The following is a 19,296-nucleotide window of genomic DNA, read 5'->3' as shown; positions in this document are numbered from 1 at the left end:
TTTACTCCTAAAAACAGATTTATTATAAATGTTTACAGTTGTACATTTATTTGCACGCCAGCATCGAAGCAGGGTGGGGTTGTCAGGCGATCAGGAGCAGGTGGTCGCGACCAGCTTGTAGTGGAGGTCGGGCAGGTCTCGGAGCCGCCCCGCCGCCTGCTCCTGGGTCAGGTCTCGCTGGACCTGCGCCAGCATCTCGTACCTGCGACCGTCGCAAGACACGCGCTTGCAGCAGTTACTCGCGTAGGCTTGTCCATCAGCAACCTCCCTAGCAGTTAATGCCTGCTGAGGTTGGCAACCCTTTACTAGTTGTGAATATTGGTGGTAATGGAATTAAAAACGTGATTTGGTTACACGTGCTTTCAATGGGTATTTATTTGGTAACATCCTTAAGCTATTAATATAGAGTACTGTCATTTTAATAGTCTGAAAAGTGACATATTTTGTGAATATTAAAAAAAATCATAACTTGTGTTAGTTATATTGCAAATAAACCATTGTTAATATTTGCACAAATTTACATTAACAGATTACGGTATGTAATTGTACCATGCTCATTACAAATTCTATCAGGGTTCCCGCTCATGGGGATAGTCTGGAAAACTCGGGGAAATCGCGCAACGGGCTGCAAAGCGTAACACTCACCCCACCATGAACTTGCGCACGCTGGCCGAACGCAGCAGCGGAGGGTAATACAGGGCGTGCAGCATCCAGTGCTCGTTGTCTGCATCCATCAGCGCCCCGGTCGGAGCCCCTGGAACACATCCTGACAGTCTCGTGATCCGTTCCCGACGTCCTTTGCTAACAACCATCAACACTCGTACCCAGAAGGTAGCTGGTCATCCACAAATAGTGACTCACTACAAGTTTGTTTCCTGTGTTCACACTGAAGGCACCTAATGTGTGAAGAATGAGCTCTCATACATCAACAGACTCCTGTATCTTTGATGTTGTGGAGCTATACAATCGCAGGATTATTTAACTTAATTTAACAGTGTGCTTTAAGTAAGACTCTCTTTTCTGCCGTAACTCCCGGCACAAATATCTGGTGGGTGGACTTTACATTTATCAAATCTGTCCATAAATGAATTTTTAAAAATAACATAAACATGTATATATTTTGTTAAATCATTACTTAGTGCAGAATGTTCTTCCTTCCACATAGCAGAGTGAAGAGTGCCTGTGAACGTACACTACACGGTGACATAATTATAAATGAGAGTAACTGGAAGTGGCAGCTATCACCAACATGGCGCTGATACACAGCTATACGGTCGGCTAGGTCCAGGTAGCCGTGGCACTTTGCGGGAAGGAAGGGGAGAAAAATAATACCAGTTACGTCTCTTGCACTCACCCGTGATTAGCCAGCTTTAATATCGTGGGCGTACAAGGAATCCCTTTTAAGTCCATATAATGAAATATTGAGAAAAATTGATTTTTAAATGTTCATATGGGTTTGTAAAATATTGTAAAATATAAACGGTACTGAAACATGTTTAATCTAACATGATAATATACTTGTCATATAATATACTTGTCATGAAACACATTAAACTGGACTTTGTCATGAATATCTCATGGCCTTAGTGGGTTTTCCTTGTACACCCACGATTATATATGTTCTTAAAATTGGGATGTATTTAAAAATGCCTGTTTTATGTGTATATCATTGCATGTAATGTAACGGCACATAGGTGCACGTAAGAGACAGTTGGCTTGTGCGTGTGGTCACTCACCGTGCCAGCCCATGGAGTAGGGGAAGGAGGTGCGGAACAGGTTGTCGTAGCGAGTGGTGAGCTGCTTGATGATGGCCGCGAGGGAGTCGCGCTGGGCCGTCGACAAGTCGGAGAGTCGCAGCAGGTGCGTCTTGGGCAGCAGCATCGTCTCGAAGGGCCACGCGGCCCAGAACGGCACCACCACCACCCAGTCGCAGTTCTCCACCACCACGCGCTCCTGCCGGAACCAACACTCTGTAGAGACGGCAGCTTGTCATGTAGTGATCTTGAAATATATACTTTCAAGTGACGAATCCTTAGTAGTGAGGTACTTTAAAATGAGATTTCACTGCATATATTTTTTAACTTAACACTTTAGACTTTTAGATATTGTTTGAAAGTTTCTTGTTTTATCTTCTGTTTCGTCATTCGGGAGGAAGGCAAGGGGGAGACATCACAGACAGTCTGAATGTTGATAACTAGTGTGAGAACTATGATGGAGAAGAGAGGTGACCAGAATGGAAACTGAGAGTGTAGCAAAAAACGGTTGTATAAACGGAATGGACGCATCAGAAGGGGGGTCGCATCGGCGGGATTCTACTGTATTAATACATTCGAAAACTTTTGAATATTTGAAAATTTCAAATACCTAATTTGGTTTCGAATGTGAATCGAATCAAATCAAATATTTGATTCGCACGAATATTTGCAATTTTGAGTATTCGCACACCCCTACTTTTAAGTGACAAATCTTTTATAGTGAGGTACATACTTTAAAATGAGATTTCACTGCATATATTTTTTGACTTTTAGATACTGTTTGAAAGTTTCTTGTTTTATCTTCTGTTTCGTCATTCGGGAGGAAGGCAAGGGGGAAACATCACAGACAGTCTGAATGTTGATCACTAGTGCGAGAACTATGATGGAGCAAAGTGGTTTATGCATATTACGAGAAGAGAGGCGACCAGAAATCCTGGAAGAAGAGTAGAGAACTGAAGTTCGGTCGGCAATACAAGACACGGAACCTAAATGAAAGTGAGAGTGTAGCAGAAAGAAGCAGGCGTGCTGACCCTCCGCTCCAGCTCCCGACTGACGTAGTCCAGCAGCAGCGGCCGGCCGTGCCGCCGGAAGTACTCGCGCTGGTTCGAGTCCTTGACGCGCGGCTCGTTGGGCAGGAACGCCGAGGCCCAGATCTGGCAGTGCGGGTGCGGGTTGGAGCAGCCCATGATCTCGCCGCGGTTCTCGAAGATCTGCACCCAGGCGAACCGCCTGCCCAGCTCCGAGAACTGCTCCACCCACCTGCGGCGAGGCAGCGACAGTGCAGACAGAGTTCAGTGTTTGTACCACGTGATTTGAAAAAGAATAAATCTCAAAACAACTTCTGAATTTGGTATGTTATTGTAACCCACATTAACTGTTAAATTTTTTTTTCTACAACCATATGCAATAAAATTACAAAAAAAAAAATGATCAAAACATGAAAATGCAGGAGATACAGTCTTGCGTTTTTAAAAGCAATAATGTTTGGTTAGTTTAAAAAAAAATTTAGCTTGTGTGTCTATGAATTATCACTGTTTGTAATGTTATGATATAGTCTAATTGAATTAAAAATTAGTTTTTTACTGTTTAGTTCTAAAGCAGTGTGATCAGAGGAAACCATGTACAACCAATAAAAAAAATACTGTAATTGGTATTTCTGAAACAATTAACAGGTCCTATTTCATTTAATGTTTGTATTCAGGATCTAAAAATTTAAATTTTATACACAGAACAGTGGAGAACCATGAAACAAATACAGGGGAGGGAGTTCTGAACTGCTAGTGAGCTATGCAGTTTATAATTCCAAATCGTAGGTCAGAGTTACGAACTGCTTTTTGGCTTCTTGAGACCCGTTCACAAAAATGAAGTGCTCAACATTTCTGCGTGCATTTTCAATGGCAATGATCAACTCTTGTTTACTGATGTTGAAGTGGCTGTCACGAGGCATGCCGAAACATCAAGCATTTTATCTGTTCCACAAACATTGCCTCAATCCAGAATCCAAGAAGTAGTTAAATCAAAATATACATGCCAGGGGCCAGGCTCCTGACGTTTGTTGAAAATAGTGTCCCTAAACACCTTATCGCTCTAGCAAATTTATTGTTTTAAGAAAATTAATTTGACAAACTGTTTGAATTCATTTACTAAATGGTTAGGTTTTATTATTAAGCACGACTGATGGAAACGACTGGCAACTCACGCGTCCACAACGGCTCGTATCTCACTCTGGCTCATGAGAGGGAGTGTCAGGTTGGACTTGGGGTGGAAGCACATGACGCGACACGTGCCCTGCGCCGGGGCCATCTGGAACAGAGGGTCTCCGCCCCCCGCAGGGCTGGGACTGTCTGGCAGCAGCGCAGGGAAGTCATTCTCAAAAGTGTACGTCGACGTGTAGCATGGAGTCACCTGGAAGTGAACAACACACTGCAGGGGAGCAGCGGAGCAAAGAACGTTGGTGGAAATAACGTGTAACAGTTTTCTCGCTCTACTTGACCACAATAATATTTTTAAAAGTTAATTAAATTGGTTCACACACATCCATAACTACAAAATTCAACCTTACATTTTAGGGAAGGTAATGTGTTTATTGAGCATTCATATTGGATTTTCTGTCATCATCCCTTGTGTAACTACAAGAATACATTATTTTCAAACAAAGCTGGTTGTATTTGGACCAATCCACCGTACACTAGCTTGAAAGTACGAGAGCGCGGGTAACGCTGGGCCAATAAAATGCAGCATACGTACAGCCAAATGGCATCATCAAAAAGATAAAATGTTTGCACGAAACAATTTGTCGCCTGTCCCTACGCAGGCTCCGTGAAGGCAATACTAGACGTGCACCTTGCCGCTGGGCCGCCTCACTCCTGGGCAAAGAGGATTGTTAGGGTCGAATTCCGGCCGCTCCTCCTCTTCCGGGGAGTCCACTTGACCGCTCCACGGCCGCTTGGTCCGGTGCGGGGACACCAGAACCCACTCATCCTTCAAGGGGTTGTACCTCTGGTGAGGATGGTCTGCAATCAGTCGGTGACCACTGTCTGGGTGCGGGATGGCATCTCCAAAAAGAAATACTGTGGCCAATAGAAAATGAATTTGAGCTGTGCAAACATGGCCCTAAAAAAAAATTACGATAATAAGGTTAAGTTTCTTGAAATATGATTTTTGTTTGCCACAAATTAGTAGAGGGGTGACAATGTTTTGTGATAATATTTCTGAAAACACGCAAGACGTGCTCAATTTCTAGAGGAAAGCAGTTGAATCCATTCGTTTGAATATAAGTTGGGAGTGGAGTATAATTATTTGTTTTCCTTACTTTAAAGCAGTAAGCCGAAACACTTTTTTTTGTTTAATTTATTTTTATTCTAATAAAAATACAATTGTTTAGCCTAGTCGCATCTCAATATACAGTAGCAAGAAAAATAGAATCATGCATACCACACACATCAGATAAAAAAAATGGGGCCACAAAAAGGATTATGTACTACGTCCATTTAAAATTCACAAAAACATTATTATTTTTCCTTACCATCTCTGTAAAATTCCATGTCAGCTACAATGAAACATGTTCGAGAGATAATAAATTATTATGATAAGATTAGAGATAATAGTTTTGAAATACATGTACTTTACGACAAAGTATTGCACATTTTATTGCTAAATGATAATATATTTTCGTATATAGAAGTGCAGCTCGGCCGCAATAAAAAAAACATCCAAACCCAATACATATAATAGAAAGTAAAATGTAAATTACTTAAATAATAAAGGAAAACTATCATTTATTGTTTGTATTTTTTATGCAAAGAGAGAGAGAGAGAGAGAGAGAGAGAGAGACATACACATACTTTATGACTCTCACCATCTTTTATAAAACTTGTTGAAAATAAATAAATTTCATTTCAAAGAAAAAAGTAGTTTTTTCACAATGAGTGGTTTTAATATTTTAATTTTAAGGTATTCTACTTAGATAATTTTGTTTTAAGAAATAAAATACATTATTGGCGAACCTGGATGCTTGGATCGTTCGTTGTTATATTAATATTGCATTGCATTGCTATTTCAAGACGTGTAGTTTTAACGGATTTTGTCATATGAGTTTTAGAGTGGTAATATGTGGATTTTTTGGTAAACTTAGGATCTTATGAGTTTTTAAGTTGAAGATGTTTCGTTCTAAATTGGACGTTGATAAACACGTGCAAGAAGTATTCCGGAAATTACGAAATGAAAATGAGGTAAGACCGCCATTTCACCACTAGTTCGGAAATTTATAGTGTTATTAAACAGACGCAAATTTTCCATTCGTTATTAGTAGTGTATTGGTTCTTTATTGAATTTAAATCAAAGTTGTGACAGTGTAAAGTTCTAATTTGTATATTTGATGTATTGATCTACCGGCGAGAGACATCTGAACGCCACCATGATAGAGCCGGCTGGTGAAGGCACGTATAAACGTGTTCCAAAAATAAAATGATTTTTGTATTTAAGTCAGCATGACGAATACTCTGATTTTTGATCTGACGTAGTAATTAATCATACATCATTAAACAAAATTCTATTCCTCTATGCACATCTTGTAAGAATTATTGAATTGGGTTCTGTCAATGGAATGTTCATTCGTGACGGGGAGGCCAAACTGAATTTGATGGGTTAAATCTTGTAGAGACTTTTCTAGATTTCGATACCAAAACAATACTGATGTATCATAGATGGCGTTGCTTAGGGAACAATAAACACTATTTTGACACATTTCATTTTTTAAAAATAGTTGTTCGATATCGTTAACTAGTACCTATATAATTCCCTCCCCCTTGTCATTATTCGATTTTGCGATACCGATTTTTAATTATGAATGAAATTATGTCCAGACGTTACAATTTAATGGTGGTATCGGGAAAATTAAAAGCGTGCCCTATTTATTATAAAAATCCATTGCACTGAAAAATAAATGAGTGAAAAGTGGTCAATTATGTGCAATAAAATGCCGGCACTCAAAAATAGATTTGACAGAGTGGGACTGTAATTTAGTTAACCATGCCAAAAAAAAAAAATTGAAAAGTCTCATTTTTAAAAAATTTTAATACTGGTATCGTAAAATAGAATTCACCGGGTGGGACTGCATTCTAGTTCATGATGACACAAAAAAAAAATATTGAAAATTCTCACATTCACTGGTATCACAAAATATACTTGACTGGGTGGAGCTGTGGACTGCTTTACGATACCATGAAAATTTGATCGCAAAAAGTATCTATTTCAAAAATTTAATACTATTATCAAAAATCAAACTATACTGAGTAGAATTTTTGTCTTCATTATGATACCCAAAACCTATTATTTTCAAAATTTCATTACGTGCCAGTGTAGGAGATAATTGCATGAGCTTTCGTTAGGTAAAGATCACCAACGTGTGTTATTACACTAGAGGAGGTATGGGGCTTGCATACAGAAAAACATGCTGACAGTTGTAATACATTTTTAATGACTTGACTTGATTTTTCCCTCAGTAAAGATGCAGTTAGCCAACACCACAGCTGTTATTTATTGCTCTGAAAAACAGTGTTAAGGCCCCCGCTTACCCGGGCGCACACGCGGTGCGCAGAGCTTCAGGAAAAACAACGCGATTTCAAAACTACTTGAGATATCCGAGCGGGGTCTGCTTACGAAAAGTATTTAAGAGTTCACTGACGACCGAAAAGTACTTTTGATTTCGGATGAAGTTTTTAAACTGTATTTTTAGAAGAGTGAAAATGTCTAAAACGCGTGTTTTCAGAGTAATTTTTAGACGTAAAAAAACCGGTACAGATTCTTGAAAGCACTTAAGGGATTTGCATTACACATTTATCTTCATTTCTCCGCAATATAATGTTACAGTCACATCTCAAATTAAACAGTTATCCTGTGACGACGAGAAGACTGCGCGCCAGTTCATGGCCTTGCGCTTAGAGGCTATACCGCGCTAGAAATACCAGCGAGCGTCGCGCTTATTATCCCGCATCACTAACACACATACACCCCTGACGAGGTGGGCCTCTTAAGTGTGATTTTTAATGCATTTGCTGTTCAGTTTATTTTTTTTTTTAATCTTAAAAGTGTTTGTCTTTGATTTTTTGAAGTTTCGTACACCATTAAATTAGATATATTTTATTTAGATTTAATTCTATATGACAAAATTAAGACAAACTTTTTCTTTCATGTAATCATGGTGTAATATTAATAGTAATTGCTTACAAAAATATGAAAAAATTAGGTAACTGAGAAATTCCAATAACAGCATATTGAAGCTTAGGCAGTTACATTCCTTTAACAGTTTAATTAAAAGGCAATATGGCATAGGGTAAGAATTTTCCGCTTTGTGTATCTGTTGAAGGAAAAAATGTATTGACAGAATTTATTGTGAAACTTTTTCCAGTAGCAGCTAGCACTTTATTTCATACTCTATGCCATGTGTGGTATGTATATAAATGGTAAATTGCTTTAAATTAAATTTCTACCACAATTCTCGGTCATTTGGATTTCCAGATTGTGAGCGAAGTGCACACAGCTGTGACATCTGCCTCCCTGCAGCATTCACACTATTCAGTATTATTCATTTCTATTTTGTTTTTGAAAGAAAAAAAATTTCTAACTTTTATAGTGTGGTAGATTTTCAGTAGGTAACCTATAAGAAATTTGAGCACTTACATTTATATTTATTTGCGCCTTTAATAATTTTTACCCCACAATTTCCCTGGTATTTTTAGCTTGGCAAACACTTCTATTGTATTTCTTAGAATTTTAGACTGAACTGAAAACTGAAAAACATTTCCTTATAATTAATGAAAGCCCATAAACTACACTTTCGTTTTTTTGTCAGTAATGACCTCCTTAAGGCATAGTCTAGATAATATGGTATTACTTTACTGTTTACTGAAACAGAATGAAATGTAACCAACACAGTTGCAGATATTATCAATGTCATGTGTGTTGTAACACAGTTTTCTTGGCTAATTAATTATTAAGTAAATTGAGAAGGTTGCTGCAATAAGGGGGCCATGCTCCAAAACAATGTTCTGAGATATCAAGGTGCAAAGTTTTCTTGGTGGCACCAAAGAACACATATGTACATAAGTTATAGAATAATATTCTGTAACTTGCTAAATAAATGTTTTCCTAATCTTTCACTATTCACAAACACATAAAAATAGTAGGTAATCTATTTATCTGAAAACCACAAAAAAATTAAAATGGTTCTCTTCAAAAAGGGCTCATAACATCATCACATAAAACTTTTCATTCCAACACAACAAATTAAAATTTCTGGATAATATTTGGTGACCATAGAGGTTATGTAGGATTAATTTTTGTATTATCCCCAAAAAGGGCCCATGGTCTCATAGGCCCTTATTTCAGTAACCTCCTCAATTTGAAGAAAACTAAACTAAATAGTTAGTAGAAGTTGTGACTTTCAGTTCAATAATAAAAAAAATATTGTTGGCAAGAGACAAAAATGTTACTATCTGTTTTGAGGGCCACGGGATGAACCCAGAAGTACCTAGTAGAAATAATAGATTAACATAAAACATATTAAACGGTAGTCATCTTTATGTTTTACGTGTAAAAACAAAAAAAAAAGTTTTCCATGGAGATCCATTATAACATAAACAAAGAATACTCTAAAGGCCCCCACATACGATCAGTTGTTGTTGGATGTATCGTTTCATATGGATATGGACGAAACTTCAGATGTTGTAGTTGCGTTTGTACTTTTAGTTAGAAAAAGGGAGGAAAATAACCAGTTACCAAAGAGTATAACAAAGATGTCTGCTACAACACTCTGCTGACGGACGGATGGACTTATTGTTTGTACTGGCGAGTTGGTGTTCCCACACATGGTGGTTTGGACAGAGGGTTATCAAGTCCACAGTCATATTTGATGGGAAGCCATCAGTTCAGACTGACCAGTCCACCTTCCTTGCTCACACACGACAGTTCCGACTGTTAAGTTCCGACTAAGTCCAAACTGACAGTTAGGACTGATCATTTGTGTGGGGGGGAGGGGGGGGGGGGGGGGCTAACACATAAACACTGAACTAACATATCTGCTTAAGTTTTTCGTTTGATTTTTTCATTAAAACTACTTTAATTTGTTTGTAAATAAACCACGTGCTATGTTCATCTTGGGTTTGGATACAACTAGACAAAATGTGCATTTGCATTGAACTTCATCATGTTAAATTTACATTGTACGGTGTGCACACATTTTGGTTTTATACTAAAATTTAACAATCAATATGCATAAAGAACTACAACTGCAATAAAACTTATTTTAAAGACTGTGTCTTTTGTTGGATTTTTAATCTAGCTGAGCAGTACTTAAATAGGTCATTTATAGAATTACTTTTAGGGTTCCTGTCATAGACAGGGAAGATCTGGAAAATGCAAGGAAATTGGCAATATCTAAGGTCAAAACCACAAAGCAGTGGGCTAGCAGTTGTTTTTCGTACAATATAAAATATTCATGAATTTAAACCAATTATATTAAAATCGTTAATACATGTTCCAATGACAATCTGTATTTGATTTTCCCTAACATTATTATTATTAGGTATTTAAACAAGTAGTATTAATTATTTATGTGATGCTGTGGAAATGATCACAGTGCAAGCTCTATGTTTGTAGCAAAACATATTTTTTTATAGTCAATTTGGCATTTTATGCATGATCTTTGAAATGTGTTTCGATAGTACCTAATTGGTATTGTAGTATAGCTATTATATTGCCGTATAGACTGATGAGGTAGGGATAAATTGGTGGGGCAGGCTGAAAAGCTTAATAGGTCCCACCATTGGCATTAGAAGGTGGTGCAGTGCCCATTAGAATATTAATTACATAACTTTTAGCATTATATTTGTTACAGCACCTGCAAACATCTTCCGTGCATTTAATTTGTTGTAAGTGTCTTTTGTAACGGCAAACAGCTGGAGAAAACAAAGGTAAATTGGCTGCTGTAAGAGTTTGGGGAACCCCAGATTTTTTTTTTCTTCCTTTAATTAGAAGAGTTGAATCCACAATATGTATACATATAACATATATTTTATGGTCATGTTTTGTTCATAAAGGTTAATGAGAGAATGTACAGAGCAGGTAATTACTTGCATGTAGGTAAGAAATAATTTGCCGAGTGTTGTCATATCGCTGTTCACGGTCCACGCGACCTGGGAGACAGTCTTGGGGGGTAACGGCGGCGGTGGTGATGGTGGTTGCGTGTGCCGCAGAGGAACCTGCGCAGCTACAACATCGCCAAGCTGTACTACGGGGTGGGGGCGTACGAGATCGCCCGGCGCTACGTGTCGAGCTACCTGTCGGTGCGGGACAACTCCCCCGAGGGGCACAAGCTGCTGGCCCAGGTGTACGAGAAGCTGGGCGTGAAGGAGCGCGCCCTGGCCGAGTTCAAGAGCTCGCTGGAGCTGGACAGCAAGCAGCCGGAGCTCGTGCTAAGGGGTGAGCGGGCCGGCGAGGACTGTTTCCATGGCCATGACACGCGATCCACACACAACCCATTGCTATCTACCCCAGTGCACTCGTCCAAATGTCTGTCGGGATCTTTGCAACCGTGAGTAGCAGGCTCTGGAATGAATTAGACCAAGCGACAAGGCAAACAAAAAATCTAGCTTCCTTTAAGTACAGGCTGAAAAAAAACATCTTTGTAACAGCTGCTTACCGTGACCATTTCGCCGCTACCCTACTGCTTGAATCTGTGTGTGAATGTGCGAGTGACTGATTTTAATGTAGTTGCACCTATTTTTTTTTATTTCCCGTTTTGATACTATTTGCTGTATGTTTAATTACTTTCCTTTTTATGTATGTCTATGCTTAGTTTTTAATTACTTAAAATTAGTTATGGTTGAATCTTTTGTATTAGTTAATATTTGAACATTAAGTTAAAATTTTAATTTGTTCTTTTAATATTTAGTCAACATCTGCTTATATCATGCTTAATTTTTAATATTCCACTATTTGATGTAATTGCAGAAAAGTGGTTAAGTGGAAGATAAGGCGTACCGCATTATCTTCGCCACCAATAAAGACGATAAATAAATAAATAGCTCATAATGACCTGTTGGGATCATTTATATATGAAACATATTGAATTAACTTTTTTTTTTTTTCAGCACAGCAGGTATTTCACTCTGAACTAAGGACTATACACAGCAGAAAATCATTTTTACATTCCCGGGATTTACGAATCCCTGTGATTAACATATTATTTGCTTGCATTGCTTTATGTGAAAGCATTTCCCCGCAACAGTTTACATCGCAACAGCATTGCATTTAATAGGAAACCCGTCATATAAGTTTAAACAGAACAATAAAATTTGAAAATGAATAGTGTGAAGTTTTAATTAATACACGTTACTCCTGAGGTGGTCAGTGTAGCTTGGTTTGCTGTTGTAAAAAAAAACTTGCAATTTGTGTGTGTGTGTCTCTTTATCTCTTTCTCTCTTCTGTCTCTTTCTCTCCCTTTCTCTTTTCTCTCTTTCTCTCCCTTTCTCTCTTTCTCTTTTCTCTCTTTCTCTTTCTCTCCCTTTCTTTCTCTCTCTCCCTCTCCCCCTCTCTCCCTCTCACCCTCTCCACCCTGGAGTTTTGTTTGGCCAGTATGGTCCATGTGGCTCCCACTGCGCGCTGTGCGAGAGTGCGAGAGCGGAGGCTGAGCGGGGTGTTGTGGACAGTGTGCGAGCTGCTGGTGGAGATGGACATGCCCATCGACAAGGAGGGGGCCCGGTACTGGTGCGAGCGAGCCGAGACCCTCTACCCGCACCACCCCGTAGTGTTCAAGCTGAAGGAGCACCTGTTTGCCGCCCGCGGCGACAGCGACTCGTCGGAGCTGGAGGCTCTCATAGCTGGTATGGCATTTGTTCAGTTGTTTGATTTTTAAAAAAAGTTATATCTTAAAAAGTTTTTCAATTGTTATGGATTACTTGTATTTTGTGTGTCTATTCCAGTATTTTAAAATAAATTTGAAAATATTTTCCATGTTATTGTTCTCCTCACTACTATTTTACTTTTCATTTGTTTAGGGAAAGATACAAAATACACACCCTACCTCCCCCCCCCCCCCCCCCCAAAAAAAAAAAAAAAAAAAAAACCTCCAGCTCTAGTTGTTACTACATCTGTTGTCTGAAATATGTTTTATTTCTACAAGCCATATTGTTTAATACTTAGCTTATTTGAGTGAATAGTTATTGTGTTTTCTTTTTGCCAGTAACAATGCACAGAACCTACCAACATGTTGGGCCAATGGCAAGCACACGACCATGTCGTTCTTATCAAAAATATTTATTTATTATATTATTATAATATATTATTTATTTATTTTATTTATTAGTTTTTCTTCAACAGAAAAAGTTCTTAGCAATGGCGTATGTCCAAAAACTTACATCAAGTCAAAAATATTCTAGGAATGCTACAAGAGTCCGGTATGCATTGAATAGAAAACATTTTAAACATTTCGGCTGCATCGAATATGCAAAAATGGTATACTAGGGCATTTAGGGGTAAAAAATTTCAAAATTTTTCAGAATTTTCCAAAAGGTAGAAATAACTTTGTAATCTACTTGTGCTTGTATGTAGAGTTGCAAGATATTATTGTTCAAATCTTTGTAAAACTTCGTACGAATGCGAGGGTCGGTGTTCGGCAGTTCCCAGCCCGATGGAGGATGTGTGCAACCTTGCGACACAAAACCATCCCTTCACAGTAACTTTTGTAAGCGTGCACGCCACGATGGTTGTACAACAACTGTTGCTTCGTTGCCTTGGCAGGCAGCCAACTTGAAAACTTGGCGCTGCTGGCGAGCAGCGCGGGAAGTTTAAATTCAAACGTTTCCAACACTATACACTAAATTAACACACAGTATTTACGAGTCCAAGCACCGTCTATGTCGCCAGAGCCCTCGTGTCCCGCGGTGACCCCGGGTGATGGGTGCTGTTGTGTGCCGTGCAGCGGAGCTGACCTCCCGGCCGCGGGACGTGAACCTGCGCGTGCGGCTGCTGAGGCTGTACCTGGACACGGGGCGGGCGGCGCTGGCCTACCAGCAGGCGGTCGACGTGGAGGCCCAGGGCCTGTTCGCGAGCGAGCAGGCGTGGTACGACTGCCTGGTGGACGTCCTGCAGGTACGTCGTTCCGGGACCGTGAGAAGAGGTTGCACTACGTTGTGACAAGATCTCTCCTAATGGGGCTTGAAGGGAATAAGGGGTTATAAAATAAGGTCTCGACATTTTCAGTTCCACTTCAACTCACTACTAACTATTACAATTGTCAACGCCGTCACCTGTTGAGTTAAATCTATAAAATATACTTAAGTCAATCTACGTGCCTCGATAGCACACCTGTGAGTCTCTTACCTCCGCTCTCTTGTCTCGCGTTCGCGGCAGACCTCTCGGCGAGGCGGGAAGCGGCGACGCGCACCGGGCTCCGTCCCGGCACCCCCCGCCCCTCCAAAAAGCCCCCTTTTGGGCGTGGCTGCCGTATTTGAGACCTTGGGTCCGCGGCATCGTTGACAGTCCTCGTTCCTACCCCCTCTCGATCCCGTTCGCTTTCCAGCCTCGTTCCAAAGCGCTGTCTCGAAAGTCTGTGAAGTCAACATTTGGCCAGGGAGAGTTGATAAAATCGTTAAAAGATTTTCAAGTTAATTCCCTCAGTGTTGTCGAGGCATAACTGAATTTTTAAAAGATTTTCCTACATTGTTTAAACTGTATAGTTAGTACGTGAAAGGGTGATTTATTGGAACACAAGTGACACATCTGCCCCTGGGTTTGCCTTGGAGGCTTGCCCTATATTGCTTAGAGGTGTGTGCTGGCAGAGGCACTGTAAAATTGATAAGCCTGTACGAATGATCAGATTTTCGGATACGGATAATACTATTTGTGTTCAATTCGATCTCGAATACCAACACTTCAAAATAACAAATATTTGTTTCCTCGTGAATATTTGACGTAGTATACCACGTGATTTTGTCATATACCAATGTTCAATATTGAGGTTGTCATTTGTGCAATATCGATAATTTTTTTTTTTCCATTTTCTCAATCATCAAACAAAAAGCGCACATAAAATAAAGTAACCTCACTGTTTGTTGCAAATTTTGTATAGAATAACGCTGCTTTTAAGGAAAAAAGTTCACCTTTCCTTTTTCAGGTGTCTAATGATAAGTAACAGACCTGCCAACCCTCCCGCTTTAGGCGGGAGACTCCCGATTTTATACCTTTTCTCCCGCCCTCCCGATTTTTCATTCAAATCTCCCGTTTTTTGGTTCTGTTTCTCTTGAAGTTATTAATGCAATAAATTTATAGAATTAATATGTTTGTACCATTATTCCATACAATCGTATAGTAACTACGGTTCATACCATAATGTGTAGTTATTTTAATAGCCAAAATTTTAATAGCCCAAATGCCAACAATTGTCGGCTAAAACTCTTGGTTAAACGTACATCTAAGAAAGAAACGTAGTTATTTACGATAATTATGGGAGCTGTTTTGGTACACGTTCGTCATTGGTGTTTATTAGCCAACCAGAAAAAAGTTTTCATTTGTTTTCCAAGATGGTGTGTTTTGTCAACATTGTAAACTGTGTTTTCTGTGGTGTTGGTTTGAAATAAAGAGGGAGTGGATTAATAATGAGTTTATGATACCACTGTTAACATTCGTGCCCAAATTCGCTTCGGTTTGTCAGCCGGCTATGTGTGAATTGTTTGTTCGTCCCCGAACAAATTTGCCTTTGTTTGCGCCTGTGCTCACAGACGAAGTGTAGAGGTAGCATTATAGTACAGTCTTCGAATTTATTCAACGGTGTATTCATAAAAATATTATTTTGTGGAAGCAGTTGTGTGATGAGTATTTTGTACGCGTTGTTTAGTTGTAGGCCTACTCCGCAGTAGGGATTTAATAGAAATGGCGCTAAGTAAGCCTACTGTGAAGTATCTTGCTGTGTACAAGAAGACATTTAGTGACGAATTAACATGCATTTTGCAATCGAGGAAAGGTGAACATGCTGCATATTGTTCTTTGTGTCGTGATTTTTCCGTCTCGCATGCCGGAAAGGGCGACATTGTGAAGCATATAAATATGAAGAAACATGCAGTCAATGCTATGGCATCAAATCAGAAATTAAATGTTTTTCGTGACACAAGTCGGAAAGAAGATAGTGTGACAAAAGCAGTGTGTTTGTTAACGTATTTTATTATAGAACACAATTTGCCCATTGCTTGGGCTGATCATGCTGGTTTACTCTTTAAAAAAAATTTTCAAAATATACAAAATAAACAATTCCCCCCCCCCCCCCCCCCCCCCACCAAACTTTGTTGCGGGGAACAAGTATTTACTCCCCTAAAAAACCTCCCGCTTTTGGACTGGCCAAGGTTGGCAGGTATGAAGTAATGTATCACTATGTACACTGTTCTCTCGCACGCATGAGGAGGACGCGGGGAAGTGACGGGCTGTGCGCAGGCGTACGAGGGCTGCGCGGAGGCGGTGAAGGACTGGCAGCTGCGCATGCACCTGGTGTGGGCGCTGGAGCGGCGAGCCTGGCTGTGCCTGCAGGAGCAGCTTCCCGGCTCGCGCATGCAGCTGGTGGACTGCGTGCAGGCGCTCTTCAGGTGGGGCCCCCTGCGCGTGTACACGCACGGTCTCTGTCCCGACGCGTGCTGGCAGCCCGAGGTCCGAGGTGTGTGTGCGTGTGTGTTGCAGGCTGGACCAGCAGCTGGAGGAGGCAACGCACCAGGTGGCCCCGCCCAGCGAGCGGGAGCTGTACAAGCAGTTCCTGGGACACGCGAGGGCGCAGCTCTGCCTGCACCTGGCCACCTTCGTCTGCAAGAGGACCAGCAAGGTACTGCAGGCCAGTGCCCCGCGCTTTCAATCTTATGTACGAGATTTCAGTTGAATGATTTTTGTTGCACCCCATGCATGCACTTCCTTTGGATCAGTTCTAGACGGATTCCTGGAGTATTCACAATCCAATCTTTATATGCAAGATTCAGTTTTTATGATTATTAAACAACTCCTGGTTGTATACAAAAACAATTTGTTTAAAATACAATTTTAATTAAATTTCACGTTTCAAATAACAAATACTGTGATAAGTTTTAGGCAGGTGTGATTTAAGTATTAATGTGGTAGTAATTTATATTTTTCTGTCAACAACTGTACTTGTTAATTCCCAGTAAAAGAGCCTTGGTGGTCTTGGCGCTAAGGCCTGTGGGAGGGTCGTGGGTTTTGGAGCCCAACACCTGGCATGACTCGTGCACATGAGCGCTGAGTCGGTATCCAAGGGTTTTTTTGCCCTTTGTGATCTTATGTTCCTCTTCTGTTCTGTAAGCCTCTATGCTTTACTTACTTTTTCACGTAAAAACCTGTCAGTGAAGCCAACCAAAGTAATTCCTTATTGTAGGTTATGATACAAAAAAAAAAGACATCATTTTCAATACTAGCGCTCGCTGAAAAGTATAACACCAGTATTTCCTCTGGTTTACTTGGATGAAATAATTATCTTATGATTAAGAACACGTGTCTGTGTTTCGGTTTTATCGCAGTTCACCATCTAGTGTCGACTCTAGTTGTGGTGATGATGTAGTTGTAATGGCGTGCTGTGTCGGTCGGGAGTGTGGTGATGCCAGGTGGTTGCGGGCAGGAGCTGGGCAACTGGAAGGACGCGTGCAGCCTGGCGTCCCCGCTGCTGCTGCTGGCCGGGGCCCCTCCCCTCGACGTGCACGCCCTCTGGCTGCACGCCCTGCCCGAGGCGCGCAGGCGGGCGGCCGAGCGCTGGAGCCTGGAGGCCGCCTTCCGCTGCAGCCAGGCCGGTGAGCGACTATCACGCTACCCCGAGCTCTTTGATCATGAAAACGTCTAATAAATCGATGAACGGCGGCTGCGCGCACGAAAAAGTGTTCCGTAACGCACATTGTTCCTTTACGCTGTGTCCCGTTACGCTCATTGTACGCTTGCGCTGCATCTATCTCTCTTCCACTCGATTGGAACAACCATCGATTTGACTTTTTAGAGGCACATTAAATTTTAAACACTCCCATTCGTTTCCTACTTTTCCTATCATCGTCCTATCCTTAACAGAATAACACAGATTGGAAGACGTTCAACAGCAAACATGTATAAAATTTATAGTTAAAATAATATTTTCGTTATAGTAATAAACATATTTGAATTAATGAGTGCAAATAAAAGTAAATTTATTAATTAAATTGTAGATTTTATTTCACTCCTTCTTTGTATCCATACAAAATAGTGATATTTCAATAAAAATGATTCAATTTTATTCATTTAAGTATGCAATCATTTCATCAATGTTTTGTTATGACGTCACTTTAAAATATCGTCCGTAAACAGACTTTACAGACAACCAATTTTTGATTATGAATTTATTAAAATTACTTCATCCTATTGGAATTTGCAATTCAAACACAAAGAAGTTAATAATTATTGAAGTTAGTAAATTTATGCTATATTGACCACAACTTTTCTGGCACCACATTTTGTCTGTTTTTGTCAGTGGCCCTTTTTCAAAACCAGCGAGTGGCAGTCGAAAAGAAAAAATAGATTTGCACGGCTGTAGTTGGAAAGCCACACTCTAGAAAGCAAAAAGAGTGCTGATGTTCGGTGGTCTCCTGGGAGATTTGAGACAGGTGGCGGAGAAGGTAGCTAAGGTGAAGGGAAGCGGAAGGTTTTTCCTCCCCCTTCCCTCCGAGACATTTTCAAAGTGTTGTTCTGTCTCGTCTCTGAAGCCGTCTGACCCCTTCTCGTCGCTGTTCAGGACGGATTAAACAAGAGCAGACCAAAGTGGCATAACTAATGCCTAGCTAACTAATGGGTAGAACACACAGTCTTTCACCTAGGCGGAGGTTCAGGAGGCAGTAGTTACCAGTGGTCTGAATTGGCTTAACTGATGCCGTTGATGCGGAGCTTGTAGTTTTATGAAGTTAAGCTGTTTTCATCACTGTTAATTCTTAACATCTTAACCGTTCATCCTGAGTTCTAACTGTTTTAAAGACAGTCATGATTACACGCTGAATAAACAACAGCTAGTAGAACACCGCAGCAATAGCGCAGGTTTCTTTCTGATTACACATGGTGGTAACAAGATGTGTTTTTAATTGCTATTACTTATAAATGTTACAAAATTATCAAACATGTAAACAATCAACGTAAACACAAAGTAATGATAACATATACAGTAGAATCCCGCTGATGCGGACGAGTTTCTTACTGGACGCTCTCGCAGAAGCTACCACAGCGGCTTTTCCTGCCGGCGGGTAAGATAACATAACAGCTGAGACAGCTTTTCGTGCGATAGTGGACGTGCCGAGCTCGGCTAGACACTGCTCCAGCGGCATTCACAGGATGTATCCGACTAAATGGAGTGTTCATTAATGGACTATAAAACAGCGAATTGCACAAAACTATTTAATTTGGCGACCGACGTCGCCAGATAGCAAGAGTACCCGATAGCACCACTTACCACCAAGCCTTGTAGAACAACTGACTTCCGGAGGAAGCA

The 19,296-nt window shown here is 40.3% G+C and overlaps 2 protein-coding genes across 5 annotated transcripts in view; one reads left to right on the top strand and one right to left on the bottom strand.

The window, feature by feature from the left end:
- Positions 1 to 5,569, bottom strand: LOC134537406 (probable galactose-1-phosphate uridylyltransferase). Of its 3 annotated transcripts, none has more exons than XM_063377784.1 (7): positions 5,281 to 5,569; positions 4,599 to 4,768; positions 3,955 to 4,160; positions 2,786 to 3,014; positions 1,737 to 1,953; positions 646 to 754; positions 1 to 202 (listed from the first exon to the last, which is right to left on the bottom strand). In XM_063377784.1, the coding sequence occupies exons 1-7, from the start codon at positions 5,297 to 5,299 to the stop codon at positions 91 to 93; spliced, it is 1,062 nt and encodes a 353-aa protein (XP_063233854.1). In that variant the 5' UTR covers positions 5,300 to 5,569; the 3' UTR covers positions 1 to 90. The 3 variants fall into 3 exon arrangements, with proteins under 3 accessions (XP_063233854.1, XP_063233857.1, XP_063233855.1); XM_063377787.1 differs by lacking the exon at positions 5,281 to 5,569 and adding an exon at positions 5,068 to 5,167; XM_063377785.1 differs by lacking the exons at positions 4,599 to 4,768; positions 5,281 to 5,569 and adding an exon at positions 4,503 to 4,509 and having other exon boundaries at positions 3,955 to 4,178.
- A 197-nt stretch (positions 5,570 to 5,766) lies between these two features.
- LOC134537403 (E3 SUMO-protein ligase RanBP2) overlaps positions 5,767 to 19,296 on the top strand; it is a 55,673-nt gene continuing 42,143 nt past the window's right edge. Inside the window, exons 1-7 of one of the 2 annotated variants that reach the window (XM_063377782.1) lie at positions 5,767 to 5,986; positions 11,009 to 11,234; positions 12,464 to 12,637; positions 13,735 to 13,904; positions 16,239 to 16,387; positions 16,479 to 16,617; positions 17,419 to 17,587. In XM_063377782.1, coding sequence (XP_063233852.1) covers positions 5,915 to 5,986; positions 11,009 to 11,234; positions 12,464 to 12,637; positions 13,735 to 13,904; positions 16,239 to 16,387; positions 16,479 to 16,617; positions 17,419 to 17,587 — 1,099 coding nt within the window. In that variant the 5' untranslated portion in view covers positions 5,767 to 5,914. Of the gene's footprint in view, positions 5,987 to 11,008; positions 11,235 to 12,463; positions 12,638 to 13,734; positions 13,905 to 16,238; positions 16,388 to 16,478; positions 16,654 to 17,418; positions 17,588 to 19,296 lie in introns of both variants that reach the window. The other variant, XM_063377781.1, reaches the window with a different exon arrangement.

This window comes from Bacillus rossius, chromosome 12 (assembly GCF_032445375.1).
Source record: "Bacillus rossius redtenbacheri isolate Brsri chromosome 12, Brsri_v3, whole genome shotgun sequence".
NCBI lineage: Eukaryota > Metazoa > Arthropoda > Insecta > Phasmatodea > Bacillidae > Bacillus > Bacillus rossius.
This window is presented reverse-complemented; position numbering and strand designations above follow the sequence as displayed.

Excerpts from the sequence above, each read along its gene's own strand:
- LOC134537406 (XM_063377784.1), bottom strand. Across the intron at positions 4,161-4,598 it reads TGAGGCGGCCCAGCGGCAAG|GTGACTCCATGCTACACGTC; the intron begins GTGCACGTCTAG and ends GTTCACTTCCAG. Across the intron at positions 203-645 it reads GTGCGCAAGTTCATGGTGGG|GTACGAGATGCTGGCGCAGG; the intron begins GTGAGTGTTACG and ends CGACGGTCGCAG.